Raw genomic sequence first — 19,005 nt, 5'->3', positions numbered from 1 at the left:
AAAGAAAGGAGGACAAGGAGATAGAGATGGAGGAGAGAGAGAAATAGAGACAGAGACAGAGATCATGCTTGCAAGGAGCAGCAGGACTTGGCATCACTGACCCACACAACCTCCTGTTCCTCAGCTGAAAGGTTACCAGGCCATCAGGGAGTGATTTTTCTTAAGGTCCATAACTAATAAGCCCAGTTTGGCTTCCTACAAATGTCCAGAGGTTGACTTTTCTTCTGGCTTTTACTAAACACCACTCTCCTTCCAGGAGTGGGGAAGGGCTGAGATGGACAGAGTTCCAAAAGCTTCCCTGAGCGGCTTGGCTGGGGTGCTCACTGAGACCTCTGGAGAGGCAGGGGTGCCTGGGGGAAAGGCAGGGGCAGGGCACACTGATGGAAGGCCTTGACTGACAGTGAGGAGGTTCCCAGAGAGGGGCATGAGGCTCCTGGGGAGGGTTTCTCTACACGGGAAGTAACTTTGCTGGGGAAGATCCCATGGGGAGAAGGTGCAAAGGGACAGTCATGATGGTGTAACTTACAAACCCAACGATGCTTCTGAGGAAGGAACAAATGAACGTGAATAAAAGTGAAAGTGGGGGGAGCGCCCTGGGAGGCCAGGGACATTAAAGGAGAGGACAAAAAAGGCAAAGACATCAGAGATTTCACTGTGTGGGGGATCTCATAGGTCACCTGGTGCAAGCTTCTTATCTTCCACGTAATGACCATAGTTAGGAGAACCCCTCAAACAGCTGGGACTGAGGTTACCCCCCTCCCCCAGCCTGTCTGAAGCTGGACTCTTACTCAGAAACATTCCTCCTGGCTCCTGGGGCTGGCTCAGTGCCATAAGACTTGGTGCTTGGGAGTCACAGAGCAAACCTGGATGATCCCTTGGTTATTGGGCACCAGAGACTCTTCCTCTTGTGTCTGAGGTCCAGTCGGCTGAGCGGGACCTGTCCACCGTGACAGTGGCCCTGGACACTAGGTCCCACCCCAAGATTCAGACTTGGGCCACATCACATGACTGGATAAAGGGCCACTTTTGGAGAAATTCAGTATGGAACAAAGGGATTTCTCTGGCATCACCCCAACGGGGCAGAGAGGGGCTGGCATTTCTCGCTGGGAAAATGTCACCAGCCCCTTTGGGAGCTCTGAAGTCCCCTTAAAGGCCATAAAGCATTGGTACTAAGCACCACCATGATTCCACATTTTGGAATTAATGGTATCTGGAGTCTCAGCGGCCATGGCACCAAGGGCAGGTTTGGTTTGGCAGGCTGGGTGGTGACGAGCCATGTGCCAGATGTCTGAAGCCAGTCCAGCTCATCCCCAGGTGGGAAGGGTCTTTTGGCCATGGTCATCGTTCAAGGCTTAGGAAGCTTGCTATGTTATAGATGGGTGGGATCTCTGTCAGCCCAAATGAGAAAGTTTATCAGTCCTCCACAGATGGAAATGAGCACATAATCACACTGGAAAGTGAATGCCTATGGGTGAGTGAGCCCTCAGACTTCCGTCCTAAAAACAAGGCATGTTCTATCCTAGGGGAAAATGGCCCCGGATAGAATGCAGCTTACTGGGGAAAGCAGCAGCCATCGAAGGGGGGGAAAGTCTGTTTTATCCCCGGTGCTAATGAATGAGTCCCAAGGAACACATTCCATATTAAGACAATAAGTATGGCATGAGCAGAGAAGCCTGCCAGGGGAATGGTTGAGTCGGTGTTCTCCCTTCCAGGGTCTCAGTTCTCACCCCACACAGACCGGCGACATTCTGGACGTCTTACAGGAGAGTGTTGAGCTGGCTTCAAATGTGTGTAAGGCGGATGGAGGGAAGATAAATCCGACTCCTGGGATCACGAGATCCTAAAGTGGGAGTTGAAAAACATGTGACAGGCCACTCAGTTGACCTCGGAGGCCCGGCCAAGTTAAATGACTTGACCAAAGTCACTCAAGCAGTAGGTAATCAGAGTTGGGATTTGAACTCAGGCCCAAACTCTCAATCTCTCAGCCTTTCTTTGGGCCAGGCTTGACCCCAGAGGAGCAAGAACAAGGAGCAAATGTTCCAGGAGAACTCACTGGAGGGTGGCTGAGATTTGGGGAGGTTTCAGGGAAGTAACTCTGGCTGTATCCAAAGAAAGCGTGCCGATTATAGCTGAGGTGGAGTGATCAGCACAGCTACAGCATTTATTTCATGCTTTCAGGTTTCTCAGAGAACTTTTTATTATTATCTCATGTGATCTTCCAAAAAGGAGATTGCTTTCTTGGGAGGTAGTGAGCTCCCAGGCACTGGAGAGCTACGAGCAGAGGCCTGGCTGACCACTTCTCAGGGTTCTGCAGGGACCAGATCTAGAACTGGAAAGGGCCTGGATGCCACCTGGCCTGTCTCTCTCGCTTGACAGGTGAGGAAACCAAAGCACAGACCACCTCAGTGACTTGTCCATGTCTCACAGGTGGTGAATGGCAGAGGCAGGATGTGAACCAAGGACCTCTGACTCCAAATCCGGCTCTCTTTTCCCTTGTACTATGTGGTGATTCCTGTGGGTTGCACAACATGGTTGTCTTACTTTGGAACCGTATACTTTGTATACTTTCTGGCATACAGTAGGTGCTTCATAAATGCTGATTAAATTTAATTCATTATTAAGCCTAAATCCCTTAAGTTAACCCAGTAATTGTGGTTCAGTCCTCTGGGGCCCATCAGAACAGGTCTGACTCACGTTCCACATAAACACTGGAAGACAGCCCACCCCCGGCCCCTGTCTTCTCTTCTCCTGGTTGAGGATTCCCGGTCCCTTTACCCTGTCTTTGTACGAAATCCTTTCTTCTCAATGGGGCTGGGGGATCTGTGGTTTTGTGGGGTGAGGGACTTCCAGATTGGATACTCCCTCCTCTGAGGCAGATCAGGACCCCTGGAGCCATCCTGTAGAGTGACAAGGGGCCAGGAGAGGCTGGGTGATTTGCCAGGGTCAGAAGCACAATTCGAATCCGGGTGCTCCTGGGGTCTGTGGCTTCCCCCAAGTCCTCTTCAGAAAACTGCAGGTTTGGGGTTTTGCCCTTGCTCAGCTTCCCAGAAGTCGCTCAGCTTTAGTCGGTGTGAGGAGGGCGACCAAGGGACAGCACTCCTGCTCACTCCCTCAATCTCTTGAAGACAGACCATCACCTCCGGGCTTTTTGGCTCTGCAAAGACTCACATCAGTGAATTTAAGGAACATGGAGTAGGGAGAGTCAGAGCTTGAGAATACAGTCTCACTCAGCCAGGAAGTGTCCAGGGGTGGCATAGGAGCCCAGGACATCCTGCCAAAACCAGGGCAGAGGAAAACTGACTCCTGAGGTCCATTTAGAACCTTTTTATCCTGTGGCCTGGAGCGTGTGCTGATGTCAGTTAGGCCCGGACAGGCCAAAAAGTGGGGCCTTTGAGCCCCCCACTGGTCTCAGCGCCATCCAGCTCAACTCTGGCCAAGACCCCCTCCAAGGCTGACCCCCCTCCTCTAAGCTGTTGACAACAAGGAACAAGCTCTGGGCCTCAGCCAAGGGGAGTCCAACCAGACACCCCCAGAGGCTGAGAGACGGTGCTCTTCATTCTCTTGGGCAAATAAAGTAGCCACATCCAGGCCCGCCCTGCAGGCTCTGCAAAGGGACCTAGCCTTCAGATGGCCCAGGCCACAGGCAGCATGTAATCTCAAAAATCATGAGAAAATTGAGACCTAGAGATAAATGAACAAATGAGTGGAGAGAGAGGTGAAGAGAGAACAATCAAATGAACAAATAAATAAATAAGGAGATGGGTAGGTAAACTAATCTATAGATAAATAAACCTCTAAATGAGTAAATAAACGAAGAGATAGATACAGAAATGGACAGGCAAATAAGAAAATAAATAAATAAATGGATGAATGAATAAACGATGGGGGAGCCTGGCAGCCGCCTCCAGCAAGATTGCCGGGGGGGGGGGGGAGGGAGGAGGGAGCGTGCCAGAGCCCGGAGAAGAGAAAACCAAGTGCTACCAAGCTTTATTCCCATCATTTACTTCGTCATTAACTTTAATTACACGCTATGAACTGTCCTGTAATTATGGAGCTTGAGACGCTGCCAGTTTCCCCTTTGGCGTGTGCACAGTTCGGTAAATGAGTGTAAAGCTTCAGTCTCCCTCCCCCGCCCCCCGCGGCTCTCTGGGCACGAGCGCCCATTTTACGTCCACACCACGGGCCGAGTGGACAGCTCTGGATCCCTCGAGAGCCCGCGCGGGAGTTGCAAGTTCTCCAGGCTTCATTAGGGGCCTGATATTAGCCATTCCACTAATTTATGGCAGGGTCTAAGCCCATTTCCCTTTCCCGAGCCCCTGCCTGGCAGGAGAGCGGGCAGGAAGGGATGCCAGGCTCTCCTTTCTGCCTGACCAAGGTCAGAGCAAGAGTGAAACATGCAGTCTGTGGGTCCGCGCTGACCCCCTGGAAAGAGACCCAGGCATGAGGAAAAAAGCCCTCCTCGATCGATTCACAGACGCTGATTGATGCCACATGCCTTGCGTGGAGGGGCAGCGTGGGGCTGGACACCGGGGCTCTGACACACTGGCTGAGGGACCCTGGACGGGCTGGGCAACCTCAGGGGAGTCCCTCAAAGGATGCGTTCTACAGAGACCAACGAAACCACAGGTCTGGTCCATGAGTTGGGGGAGCAGGGAATGGGCCCCGCCCTCAGGGACCGACCTCTCTACAGCCTAATGGGTCCTAGAGGTCTGCCCTCCAGGAACTGTCAGGGCTCAGTCATTCCAGTCATATCCGACTCTCCCTGACCCCGTTTGGGGTTTTCTCGGCAAAGATCCTGGACTGTTCGCCATTCCCTTCTCCAGTTCATTTTACAGATAAGGAAACTGAGGCAAGCAGGGTGAAGTGACTTGCCCAGGGTCACCCAGCTAGGCAGTGCAGAGGCTGGATTTGAACTCAGGTCCTCCTGACTGCAGACCCAGTGCTCCCCCGCTGCCCCACCCAGCCGTCCCACAGTCCAAGCAGGGAGGCACAAACAAGGGAGGAAGTTCTGTAGTTTCTACAAAGCCCAAACCTAGGGCATAGGCCACACAGGCTTAAGGTTTCTGCTTCACAGGTAAAGAGACTGAGTGTCCAGGACACTTCGTGATTGCTGTTGTCAGATGCTCCAGATGCATTTGAGGCTGGATTTGAACTCAGAACCCTGACCCCAAGTCCACACTACCAGAAAGTCATGACAACGTCTAGACTCTTTGATCCAAGGCTTTGTGGGGAGGGTGAGAGCCAGGAGAACCTCCATTCACATCCCACCTAGCTGTGTGTCTCAGAAAGAATCCCTCAGCCTCTCTGGACTTCAGTTTTCTTTTTTTTTTTTTTCCTTTTTGGAGGAGAGATGGCAGGGCAATTGGGTTTAAGTGACTTGCCCAAGGCCACAAGGCTAGTAACTCAGGTCCTCCCGACTCTACCTAACTGCCCTGCCTCAGTTTCCTGATGTGTAAGAGAAAGAGCTGGCCTTGATGGCCTCTGAGGTCCCTCTCAGCTCTCTACGAGCCTACAATGACATTATCTTAGCTTTATATGATCATTTGTACAGTCCTACTGTAATAGCAGCTTAGCATTTGCATGGCTCCTGCTGTGTGCCAGGAACTCTACAAATATTATTTCACTTGGGCTTCACAGCAACCCTGGGAAGCAAGCACTATTGCTACACCTATTTTACAGATGAGCAAACTGAGGCAAGCAGAGGCATGACTTCTGGGGTCACACTAGAGAGTGTCTGGGGCTGGATTTGAACTCAGGTCTTTCTGGCTCCAGGCCCAGGGTTCTGTCCACTGTGCCACCTGGCTGACTATAAGATGGATGGAGCATTTCAGGCTGTCTGGAGGCCTGGGAGTATGGTGAGGCCAGTGGTGCAATCCTGGAGCTGGGTGGGCTGGGGACCAGCTGGAAAGCCAGCCAGAGGAGGGGAGGAGGAAGGATGCCCTGGGGGCTCCCAGAGGTCCTTTGTCGGGAGGGGTCGCTGATCGGGATCTGGAGAGAGAGGAGGCAAGGAGCCTGTGAGGAGGCTCGTCCAGGGCTTAGGCTCAGGAGGGTCGGAAGGAGATGGCTGGAGGCCCGAGAAGCCTGATTCTGCAGCTGGGAGGACCTCAGGGGCTCCACAACACCCCTCCCTCTTACAAAGGGGAAAATGAAGGCCCAGAGGAGGAACACAGCCTGGAGTGACTGGGGCCAAAGGGATCAGAACCCTGACTCTTGTCTTCAATGGCGCAGCCCCCCAAGCTCCGCTCTCCTCCTGCACTCTGCCTCCTGGAGGCCTTTAGGCCCCAGCTGAAGCCGCCTGCTCTGGAAGCCTTTCCCACCCTGCCTCTCAATTCCAAGGCCACCCCTGGGGTTTGTTTCCTGCTCATCTACTGTGGTATGTGTCTGTTTGCACGGGGCCTCCCCTGTTAGACTGTCAGCTCCCTGAGGGCAGGCACTGTATCCCCAGTGATTAGCACATTGCCCAGTACACAGTAGGTTCTTAATAAATGTCTGCTGATTGAGTACCATTCTCCCCTGATCCACACAACCAGCATGTGGGGCTGGTGCTGTGACGACCTCCATTGATGAGGGAAGAGAGAAGGGTCAGGGGGCTGCCCCGCCATGAAGCCAGTAAGCAGCCCTGACTCCAGGGCCAGTGACCTAACCACTATGCACACTGCCTCTAGAGGCCTTGGGGTATTCCAGCGAAGAAGCCAGCGGCTGGGGCTGCTGCCCCATGGGAAGAGACCACAGGAAAGAAACAGAAAACAAACCCAGCTCCTCACCATTGACCAGACTTTGTAGTAATAAATAGGAAAGCTCCCTGGCCCCTCCCTCGGGGGAAGGTGCCAAGTCCCACCCTCCCCCTCCCCTTCTTCCTCTTCTTCCTCCCTCCTCCTCTTCCTCCTCCTCCTCCTTTTCCTCCTCTTCCTCCTTCTCCTCTCTCCCTCCTCCTCCTCCTCCTCCAACCAGGAAGACCCACTTTGCCTTCTTTTAGTGGGGGCAGCCCTGAACACAGTTTCTCTCCAAAGATGGGGAAGGAGAGACTGTATATTGGGGCCAAGGGAGGAGCACTAATTAAAACATCTCCTACTAGGCTAAGTTACGGTGCCTAGGAAGAATTTGTTAAATTAAGCCAATCTCCAAAACTCTGTTTATAACAGAATGTCCAGAGTGGTGCTGTTTGTTTTAGCTACTGATTGGGAGATGGTTGGGAGTCCAGGGCTGATGAGGGCAGTGTCCTGTCTCTGCAGAGGGTGCACAAGCAGGCAGGCAGGCCTTGTTGACTGCATTAGATACTGCCACACTGCTGGGTGACCTTCGCAGTGGAGAGCTGGGACCATTGGTATCTGGTGTTCTGGGGCTCTTACCCTCTATTTTTTGTTCTTCCTTGGGTTTTGGGGGGTCCCCAGGGAAGTTGTATGTATTGGGGCAGACTCCAAGACCACTGAAGTACCTGGTGGGGCACCTCCCCCGCCATGTTCTCAGGGGTGTCAATGGCAGAGATCACCATGAGTGAGCAAACCATGCTCAGTCTGCCAGGTGCCCCTTCATATGGAGGGTCTCTGCTGAGCTCTTCCTCCAGTCCTAGCTCAGGAGTCACCAAGTCCGTCTCTTTCAGAGCTATCTTCAGAGTCCAACATACAGCCTCTCCCTGAAGCTGGCTGAGCTCTGCCCACCCATCAGCTTCCTCTGAAGCTCGACGGTCTGGTGTGAGAGCCAGGGACCCTGGGGAGAGGAAGGAGTTCAGAGGAGGGCCAGGGGAGGAGCTGGTGGATCCCAAACCAGGCTGACCAGGTGCCTGCTCCAAGACCCACTTGTTGATGTGAAGGTTGCAACTCAAGAAGCTTGGGGAGTCCCAGAGATCACTAGAAGACGGGGCCTGACCAGACTGGAGATTGAGAATCAAACATTTGCTTGAGGGTGGAAGGCCCCTTAGAAAAGACCTGGACACATTTCCCAACATCGGTTAGGAGAAATGGAAAGAGTCTGGTCTCTACATATTTCAACTCTCAAGAACCAGTCACAAGGCTGTTTCTCATGGAGACAAGGAGAAAAAGAACTCGGCAAAACCAAGCACGGAAAGCAAGCTTCTTCAAAGCAGGGACGATTTTGTTTTTAGTCTTCATACCCCCAGCACCTCCCACATGGCAGGCACTCAATATAGCTTTAATAATATGCTCAATAACTATCATTCACTCGAAGCAGATTCTATGCAACATTCATGCATGCTGCGCACTCCCGTTCTTCTGAGGAATAACCAACAAGTAGCTAAAACATTTCTGACCAGAGCGTCTGAATTCTGAGGATGGTTTCTCAAACCCACGGGTCACGTTCACACAACAATGAACTGAATGCCACCGAAAACTCAAAAGACAGGGAAGGGGCAGGGCACTTACCCGGATGTATGCATCCTGGTGGTGCTTGGCAAAGTACAGCATGTTGTCAAGGGCCAACATTCCGGGAGGAGTCTGGGTGAAGTCCATGGCTGGGTTCACATGGTTCTGTGGAAAGACAGAGAGTAACATGTCAGCAGCCTTGCCCAGCAGAGTGGTGCTGCCTTCTGCTGGCTTGTCCTCCAAAGGACTGACTCGGCTCGCACCTCCCCTTGAGAGCAGCAGTGACCGACCCCTGGGAGGTGGGACTCCTCCTGGAGGCAGGGGAAGTGTGAAATGGACCATTCTCAGGGATCCTTAGGGGGTTAAGCTCTTATGTGCCGAGAATCTCCATTTGAAGGTTGGACACCTGGGTGAACTACCAAAACTGAGTCCATGGAATGCTATCAAATAACAATTTAAATGCCTAGTGTACGGAAAGTACTATGTCCCACAGATACAGAGGAGAAGGAAAGTGTCAGAGTCCTTGTCCTCAAGGAGCTTACGCTCTACCAGAGGCACAAGATAAGGGGGACAACAATCGGACAAGAAAGCATAGAAGAGGAAGGGCCCAGAAGCCGCGGTCCATGAGGCTGCTGAGATCCCCTCGAGCAGGCTGAGAACTGAGACCTTGGCAGACCTGGCCATCATTCAGCACCCCCCCCCCCCCGCAAGCTGCATGGAAGGAGTCATTCTAGCAACTTCAGAGCCAGATAAAAATGTGAAGCAATGGTCTCAGCAGAGAAACCAAAGAAATGAGAAAACAGTTACAATGATGAAAGATGATGGTTTCAGACAGCCCTGGGATATGAGTCCAGCTTAGGAAAAGAGAACATAGGATCAGGGAGGAGGGGCTTGTTGGTGCCTTAGAGGCCATCAGGTTCAGCTCCTTTGTAAGATGAGGGAGCCGAGGCACAGTAGCCCAGGGATCCACAGCTATCCGAGGTAGGATTCGAATGCCCACCTTGACTCCAAGTTCAGTGCTCCAGACTCTCTCCTACACTGGCTCTCCCACACTAGTCTTCCTAAATTACAAGCAGAACCTTAGAAAAGAGACTATACCAGTCTTAAGGACCAAGAGCAAATGGAAAGGCTGCTAAAATTATAAAAAAAAAGGAAAATATAAACTGTTAAAGAAGACCTTTAAAGGAAAATTTGGATTTAAAGGAAAATTCAGAATAGAAACTGGAAAACCTTACCAAAGTAGTAGACACTGAAAAAAAAAACACAACAAACCCCACATGATAGGAAAAGAACTAAAAAATGCAATGCTATAAGAAGACCTATAAAAGCAAAATCAGAAGACCGAAAAGGGGGAAGAAAACATAACTACAGTTACTCTTGAAAAGTACTAAGCTAGGAAACAAGATGAGGGCAGATAACTTTAAAATCATTGTGTTCTCCAAGAAAGTATAATTAAACAAAAAGCTTGTGCACACATTCTGAGAAATTATAGAACCAAACTATCCAAAACTATTGGAATCTGCAGGCAAATTGAAAGAACCTGAAAGAAACTCCAGATTTAATACTCCTAGAAATGTGATTACCAAACTTCAGAGCTCCTATGTCAAAGAAAAAATATTGCTAGCAAGAGACTTATTATGTGCCAAGGAACCCCATTCAGAATCATATAGGATTGTGCTGTTAATATAAGAAAGGAAAGGAAGGAGTAGGAAAAAAAGATAAACCAAAAAGTAAATAGATGATTTCCAAGTATTCCTGTTCAAAGAAGCACAACTGAATGGAATTTCTGAAAGAAAAAAAAAGCCAGGACAAAACAACAAAGATAAATTGATTTGAACATCTTGAAAGGGCTAAAATGCTTAAGCTCTAACTGGGGAGAAGAGACTGTTGCTTCAGAAACTGCCCATCTCTAAGGGTCAGTGAGGGTCTGGACAGGGTCTGGGTGCTGAGATTTGGAGAAAAAGGAGCCAAGAGGAAAAGAGGCCAGGACAACCTCCACGCCACAGTGAGACACCAGAGTGGGACCTCACAGAGCTAAAAGCAGAAGAACAATGCATGCATCCTATTCTAATTTCCCTTCCAGTCAGAAAACTAAATAATTTAATTTCACAGTCTCTTTGAAGAAGCGCCTAGTTAATTATCACTGGCCTCGATGCTTTCGTGGATGGCACAGCGGCTTTCAGAGACACAAAATGCAGAGAGAGGCACCATTTTCTAGGGCAGGCTCAATCTCTGTGCTTGCTTCAGGCAAGAAAAAGAGGAACGACGAGAAAGTTGTTCCTTTCCAACAACCCACTGGCTTTCCAGAACTTCAGCTATTGCAAGGGTCTGATTGTAACAGCAGCATTTCTACAGCCCAGCACTGTGCTAGTCCCTTTGTAATAATTACTATTGCACTTGATCCTTACAACAACCCTGTGAAGGAAGTGCTATTATTATCCTCACTTTACAGCTAGGCAAACTGAGGCAGTGACTTGACCAGGGTCACACAGCCAGTGTTTGAGGCCAGATTTGAACTCACTATCTGCTGCACCACCAAGTGGCCCTCACTTGTGTTTTTTTTCTGTTAGGCTTGGACTACACAGAAGTCAGATAGAAACTTTCCTTAAATCATTATCAATATTAAGTTCTGAAGATCACTAGAATTTGAAGGCACAGGAAAGAGGGAGGGTCCTTTATTCCCCTTGGATGACAGACAGCACCTTAGCCTTCTTCTTTGTAAGATTGTCAAAGTATCTGCAACAAAACCCTCCTCAGGCCCTTCATGGGACCCAAAGGCCTGATGATGGGATTCACGCTGAGCGCCCAGGTGCCGAGGGGCTCTGAGGAGAACCAGGAAGAGCTGGCCGAGGCCAGAGCCCCCTCCTCCTCCATCTTCGGTTCTTTATGATGTCAGAGGAACAGATTTATTTTCCTTTCTCAGTTTTTTTTGTTGTTCTACCTGCCTTGAAATCGAAGCTGCCAGAACTTTGATGGATTGCTTGGAATTTTCCTTTCTTCCACCATGGCGTCCGCTTGCTTCGGCTCGGCCTTCGAAGCACCATTTGTAACTGCGTGCAGAGGTGTTCCTCAGTGAATCATGTAGACAGCTCTCCCCCCCAGCTACAGAGGACGGCTGTTTCTCTTTTCCAAGGACACATGTTTTACTTTCAGGAGAGCAGTGCCAACCCATTAAGCAAAGAAAGAAAGCCACCAGAGAACCCTGGCCAGAGCCTGGCATCTCATTTGGAGCTCCATTGTTGGGCTGGGCTGGGCCGTGTCCCCATTCTGCCACCTCCAGACCTGAGGCCTTTTATACTACCAGCCTCCCAGAGCTCAGCTGTGGTTTGACTTGGCCCTGTCCATGCCCCAGAAACAGTGATGCAGAAATAGCTCTGTGATGGCCTCCCCACCGACGGCCGCCATCTGCACTGTCTTTGTCTACCTCTTTTTCCAAAATGCGGGAGGCCTTCCTTTACTAAGTCTTTCAAGGAAACCAGTGAAATGCTGGAGTTGGCTGCCCACCCCCAGCCCCATTACATGACCAGCCCATCTCCTTTTCTTACCACGTGTGCCCATGTTCATGTCTTTTATTCTTCTCTTCCTACCACGTGTGCCTTTCCATGACCTCTGGGGACACCTGCAAAGATGATTCTCCAGAGACATGAAGTATTTTCATTTGTGGCCAGGCATCCACTGGAGAAGCCATTGTAAAGAAGATGGGGTTTTGCTTTAGGGAGCAGGGGGCACTCACTGATGGCCCCATATTCTCCTCAGTGCTAACCATCCCTCTCTCTCTTGTTCAATTCTCTGTCCAGCTCACATGCACCTGGAGCGTCTGCCCAATGTGTGTGGCCTGAGGGACTGATTCCAAGGACTGGCCACATAGCTTCATATCACAGTCCGGGCAGACACACTTGTCATCCATTTTGTGTGTCTTGTTAGGTCGACATGGCTGTGTGGCTGTAGAGCTCATTTCCCACCACCTTTCCAGCCTCTGCCTCTGGATGGACCTCGTGGATGTGGCCTGTGGCTGATGAGCAGCCTCCTTGCCTCCTCTCTGGCCCACCATGTCACTTCCCTACCTCACTTGCTCAGTCCTGTATCCTCGGCATTTAGCACTTGCCTGGCAAATAGTAATAGCTCAATGAATGCCTTTCAATCATGTCTCCATTAAACACAGCAGGAGCTTTAAAATGCTGGCAGAACAGCACAGATTTTAAGAGTCTTTAATTCTGGGCCTCCCATCTGTAGGGTCTCCTGCTCCATTTGGCGTCTGCGCTCAGACGCCTGCCACGCAGTGATGGGACCTGACCTGGGTCCTGCGGGCAGGTAAGCAGGAGGACGACAGCCTTGAATGTCTGCCAGAGGACAGCTGGCTGAGGGACTGAAGGCTTCCAGGAGGGGGTCTTCAAGAGCGGGAAGGATTGTGGAGAAGAAAGGGGACTAATCAGGAGTGACAGGGACGAGGAGCAGAGAGAGAGATGCAGGTTCTACAGAAAGAAAACCATCCTGAAGCTGCTGTGGAAGACAGGAGGCCCCTTCCCTGTCACTGGAGTTCCCAGACAAAGACTGGATGGCCCATCTTGGGAAGGGGGTTGGTTCGCTAGAGATCTGCCTGTGGAGCCTCTGGGAGCTCCTCTGATTCCCACATTCTGCCTCCAGAAAGACTCTATGCAGCTCTAGTGTCCAAGGAATACCACAATCCCAGCAATCTCTTCTTATATGCAAACACTGAGCCCTAAGTGATTTGCCCAAGGTCACACAACTAAAGGTGAGATTAGAACTCAGGTTCTCTGACTCCAAAGTCAAGTCAAATCCAAAGTGCTTTCATCTACAGGGAAAGACACTGGGGGATATCTTTGGTGAATTCCTGTCTCCAACACCACTGTGCTTACACACAACCCTTAATAATAATTACTATTATTGCTATCATTGATGATTATTTTTATATGGCTAGTGTTGACCCCATGCTCTAAGGTTTACAAAGCATGTGACGTGGGGTGTCTCATCTGATCCACACAACAGCCTGGGGAGGGGCGGGGAGTGGACCTGACCCGGGAGTCCCCATGAGGAAGTGTGGGCAGCTAAGCTGTATCAGAGATCCCTTCACACTGGGCCACGTTGGATGGCTGCCCACGTCCCTTCGGCCCCTAATTCTGCGATTCTGTGAAATGTTATCAGCCCTCAGCGCCCCCCCCCCCCCGGCCATCCCCAGAAAACCCCTAGGGATGTCAAGTTTGAGGCAGCAGTTGTTTGTAAAGGAGTTTCCTCCCCAGCCTCCGGCTCCAACCCACCTCTCACTGCGTCCGCAGCCATGACTATTTCTTATTGAACATGATGTCATTTTATCGACTGCCTTGCACTGACATAAACATTCAAGAAATGAGTGCAATGTGTCCTCTGGCTCCAACCCACCTCTCACTGCGTCCCCAGCCATGACTATTTCTATTGAACATGATGTCATTTTATCGACTGCCTTGCACTGACATAAACATCCAAGAAATGAGTGCAATGTGTCCTGTGCTGCCCACACCCCCTGAAGCCCCGGGGCCTGCCATCCTCCCTGCAGCAGGACCCTCCCATAGGGCAGCTTTCTCCTCCACTCGGTACTGCCTTCCTCCTGTCTTTCTAGGCTGAGCCCTTTGGGCCTGTCGCCCAGTAAACATTCAACACTTTCTTTACTCACTGCATATCCACCAATTAAGTCAATCAATAAGCATTTATTAATCAGTTACTAGGTGTCAGGGACCATTTTATGTCCTGGAAATAAAAAAGATAAAGATGAAACAAAATGCATTCGGATGGCAAATGGTTGTTTTTAAATCTTGATGAGGAAAGTATTTGCATAGAATTCCACCTGGTAATTTGAACATGTGCAATAGTTTGTGCCTAGTGTATACAACATTTTAAAAATCAAGTCACACAGATCAGGCCAATGAGAGTCTGCTCTGCCATCTGTGCCAGTCCTGGAATTCTGGGAAATATAACTATCTACAGCCAATGGCCGGATCTGATTCCCAGTGAGTACAGTGGGGGCATTATGGGACCCTCCTGCCTCATCTCAGCACTTATTGAGCTGGGGAGACAAAGGAGGGCAGTCTACACAAGCAAAAGAGGTGTAGACTGGATAAATTAGGGAGAGTCAATAGTGACTTCAGAGGCAGCTGATAGTTCAGTGACAGAGCAGGCCTGGAATCAGGAAGACCTGAGTTCAAATCCAGCCTCAGACCATTCCTAGCTCTGTAAGGGTAGGGTCACCTACCCTTTGCCTACCTCAGTTTCCTCAGCTGTAAAATGGGATAGCAGCTCTTACTTCACAAAGTGCTTAGCAGAGTGCCCAGCGCATAGTGGGTGCTATATAATACTTATTCTTCCCTCCCCCCCCCAGTGGGCACCATCCCTCCAGTTGAAGGAAACCAGACTCTATCCCTTTCCCCTCTCCCTTGCCTTCTGTTGAGCAGATCCATCAGTCACAAGGTACAGTCTTTGCCTCTGGAGGAGCCGGGCCTGCCCTTCCCACCCTCAGTGACAAGGTTCTCTAAGAACTCTGTAGGACAGGGAAAATGGAGTCCAAGGAGAAAGCCAGGCTCACGTTGCTGCTATCTGAAGAGGGCCCACACAGCCGGGCTTAATAAGATGTGACAGCAGCATGGAGAACTCTTAGCCTCATGCATTATGGAACTCCATATTGCGCCCATCAAGGGCAGTCTCTGCCAAAAAAATATGCAAATGAGCATTTCGATATGTTAATGCTTTCATACTGATTACTGGCTCTTCTCCTGGACCCAGCTCCTTCATGAAAGAGAAGAAAAAGTTATTTTGAACAATGCAAAAGGCAATGTTAAAGAAGCCCCTCTGAGATATGTTTCTGAATTACATTTTTTGGGGGTAAATTCACTGGACCTTCTGTTCTAAGCAGATAAGGATTAGGAAAAAGGACGTTTCAATCCATTACAAACGAATCGTTCTTGAACAGACTATGGGAATAAGGGGCAAGTTTAAGGGGAGACACAAAGCTTCAGCGTCCCCTCCGTTCTCCAGTCTATTGTACAAAAACACTTCCCTCCTCACTCTCATCAGGCTCATCTTCTTCTGAGGTTTCCAATGACTTTGGCACCATGATATCAACCATCGTCCCACCCTCCTTTCCAGGCAGTCTCCCATCTCCACTAGGGGGACAAGATGGTGGTTTCCATGGACAAAAAGTCACAGTACCAGTCTTGTTTCAGGGGAGCTCTCTCCTCAGCCACAGGATGGCATAGAAGAAATACCACCAATTCCTGACCATAGGAAAACCTATGTACCCATTAGGTATGGGCACCCCAAAAGCTCCCTATCATCTTGGAATTATTGGAAAAATGACAGTCATGTTTGGAAAACTCTGGCCCCACATGACTAGCTGCTCCCCTCAGGCACCTCAAGAGAAGGACCATGGTCTCTCAAGAGCTTAGGATGATAAAACAAGGCTAGGGTGAGGTGCTAGCCTTGGGACAGAGAGGAGAATGTTCTAAGGATCTTCGCTCGGCCGTCATCCACAAACAAAACATGGTCCAGTTTCTGCTCTGGCCCTTTCTCCTTGGCTCTCAGTTGCAAGGCGCAGTGGGCAGCAGTGGGGAAGCAGCAGTGACAGATCTATTGAGGTCACAGCTGACCACCCCCTCTCACGAGGGCCCGGCTGCCTCTTAGCTGAACCCACAACAGGCTGATGGCAGGACTAAGACACGACACCTCTAGCCAGCAAAGAGTGAGAGCGTCTGTAACAAAACCATCTTACCCTGGCATGATGTGAGAGCTATCTGTTAGCCCCAGCCCTTCACACACAGACCAAGTCCTTTGGTGGCATGGATGTAAGGCAGGGCCAAGGAAAGGGTTGCTTTAGAATGGTGGCCCCTCTGGGTCTGGATGGCATCCTCTAAGGATGCCTGCAGGGCCTGGTAGATTGAGGCATTGAATGACAGAAAAGGGTAGAATGGTGTCCGCTGGCAGCTGGTTATCCCTGGAAGCCCAGAGAGCGCTCATCTCACCAGACCCATTCTTTCGATGGGCACACTCTGTGGACCATCTGAGAGGCTGGGAGTCAGGGCATGGGGCCCTTCTTGGGTCTAGAGCCCTCAGACGGTCAGCGTGATGAAGGACATGGAGTCATTCTCAGAGTCACAGTTTTAAAAGCATAAAGGAGAATGTACAGGCTTACACAATTACAATTAATTACAAGTAAATTGAAATAGTTATGATTTTTTTTAAACCAAGTTCACAGACCCCAGGTTAAAATTGTTGAGCTAGAAGATGTCTAAGTCCATAAGGTCCAGCTCTAAATCTATGGTTCTAGGCTCCACAAGCACTTTGCTGACCTCTTCTCTACCATCAGAGGCAGTGTGGTATAATGGAGAGGGCTCTGCACTTGGAGTCAGGAAGACCCAAGTTCCAATCCTTCCTTGGACTCAGTCACCAAGGATTAGGGAAAGTCACTTAACCACTCTGCCTTAGTGTCCTCAACTGCAAAAATGAGAGGGTTGGAATTGGTGCCTTCAAAGATCTCTTCCAGCATCTGAGGGTCACAGAAGGTAGTAGGGAGGCTCTAGGGAGAAGAGGGGGATTGGGGGTTTGGTTTACAAGATCAGAAATTTCTCTCTGAAAAAGAACTTTGATCTAGAGTGACTGCCCCCTTTAGCTTGCCTCTGCAGCTTTGTTCAGGCTGTGCCTCATGCCAGGCATGACTTCTCTTTCTTGTAATTCCTGGCTTCTTCTAGGGTTCAGCTCGAGGAGCACCCCCTCCAGGAAGCCTTCCTGACGCCCTCTGACATTGGTCCTCTATTATCTTCCCCACATGACTGCGTTTATCTTATATTTCCTCTTCTGTGCTTCCAGTTTTCAACAAGTAGAATGTAAGATCTTTGAGGGCAGAGGCAGTTTCACTGTGTCCTCCCAGCCCTTTTTATCCCCGTCACCCAGCACAGTGCCTGGGAAGGGTGTATACAAAAAAAGCCAGGCACTGCGGCTAGCGCTTCACAAATATGGTCTCATTCTATCCTCCCAACAGCCCTGTGAGGATTCCCATATTATCGTGATGTCCACATTACAGCTGAGGAAACTGAGGCAGGCAGCAGTGAAGTGACTTTCCCAGGATCACACAGGAAATGTCTGCGGTGAATCTGAGCTCGGGTCTTCCTTGCTCCGGACCCAGCCCTCCATCCCCTATTTGGCAGAGCAGGCACGTGCTCTGGATGGAATCAGGGCGCTCTTCAGTCATCTCCACCCAGCCCCTGCTAGATGCCTTCTCCAGGGGGGACGCGAAAAGCACCCCTGTGCAGACGGACGGGAACTGGGGGTGATCGGCTCTCGGCTCCCTCCGAACGCTCCGCACCTGCTGCCCTCGGTCCGCTTCCTCCAGGCAGCAGAGATCACTTTCTAAATAAAACCTTCCAGATCCTTCTAGGAGCAGATAAGGGCTTCACTCATGGAGGTCAGAGGAAGCTGGACGAGGCTCACTCCAAAGGCCAGCGGGGAGCCTTGCCCCCGTGAGCCTCCCCGCAAACGGTCAGTCCAGAGGCGCGAGCTGAGCGCATCTATAGCCTGCTCTCTAAAGAGGGCAGGGAATGAAGCTACAACAAAGGGTTCTCATCGTCGTCTCCGAGTGACTTGGACGATCCACTTGGAGCCTGTGTCGACACGGCGAGTCCCCCTGCCCGGCTCTGGGACGCCCGTGGGGTGCGCCACCAACGTCAGTTCGTAGGAGGAGCGATTAGGGGAGCTCCCGCCCTTCCGTTCCCTGGCTGTGTCCCACAGCAAGGCTAGGCACCCCTCAGGTGCCGTTCAGCTCCTTCTCTATTCTGAAGACTATTTCCTCGAGGACAAATCCCTCCCAGGGAGGGAAGCCTGCCATTCAGGACATTCGGAGAAGGTGCTGCTTCCCTCCCTCGTGTATAATGGCAGTCCAAGACTGGCCCTCGAGAAGAAGACAGGCATCTCCCTCCGTTCATTGGAGGAGGGGACCCTTCGGGTAGAGTGTTGGACATGCTGCAAGACACAGCCAGTATGTCTTTGCTGAATATTTCTTTTTGTTATAAGGACAGGGTACAGGAAGAGGAATCTGATGTCCGTAAAAACCAAAGACTGTTGAAAACTCCTCGGAAGCTTCAGGAATGCCAAAGCATGGGAAGGGCCTTCGAGTCCCTTACCAAGGGGAGCTCCCCGCGTGGACCCGCCCCACCCCAGAGCGGAGGAGGCCCCATTCCCCTAGAACACAGCAGGTAAGCCGGCGGCTCCCCCTCCCCCCCAAGGCTCGAAGTCCCTTGCGAGCAAGGCCTGTTTTCTCTTCTCTTTGTCACCCAGAGCCTTAGGGTGTGGTATCTGGCACATATTAGGGACCTAACAACAGCCTGCTGACGGATCAATCTCTGACTCCCAGCCCAGAACGCCTTCTATTCTTGCCTCCTTTTTCGAGAAATCTATCTCCAGAGCTAGCACGAGGGCCCCCGAAGATCCCCCTGAAAATATATCCAAATGCTTCCGAAACACCTGCAGAGCATGAAAGGAGAGAGGGTCAGCTGGACCTGGGCTCTGACGAAAACGCTCAGCATGAGGACGGTGGCTTCAAACATCACCGACCATCTGGAGCCCTCAATCTGTCTGGGAGAGACAGGCAGCAGCCCTCCCCACTTAGCCCAGGCAGGGTCCCTGGGCACCACTCCTTGATAGGCACATG

The 19,005-nt window shown here is 50.8% G+C and overlaps 1 protein-coding gene across 4 annotated transcripts in view; it reads right to left on the bottom strand.

Annotated features, from left to right (window-relative positions):
* Positions 1-19,005, bottom strand: part of ELMO1 (engulfment and cell motility 1) — a 391,469-nt gene that overhangs the window by 204,944 nt on the left and 167,520 nt on the right. For all 4 annotated transcript variants that reach the window (XM_069084405.1, XM_069084406.1, XM_069084407.1 and 1 more), the window contains one exon: positions 8,379-8,483. In XM_069084405.1, the coding sequence (XP_068940506.1) occupies positions 8,379-8,483 (105 nt within the window). The remainder of the gene's footprint in view (positions 1-8,378; positions 8,484-19,005) is intronic.

Source organism: Petaurus breviceps, unplaced genomic scaffold (assembly GCF_028583685.1).
Source record: "Petaurus breviceps papuanus isolate PSGF00001 unplaced genomic scaffold, PetGlider_PUasm1.0 174, whole genome shotgun sequence".
In the NCBI taxonomy this organism is placed as follows: domain Eukaryota; kingdom Metazoa; phylum Chordata; class Mammalia; order Diprotodontia; family Petauridae; genus Petaurus; species Petaurus breviceps.
The sequence above is the reverse complement of the archived record's forward strand: the minus strand, read 5'-3'. Positions and strand labels throughout refer to the sequence as shown.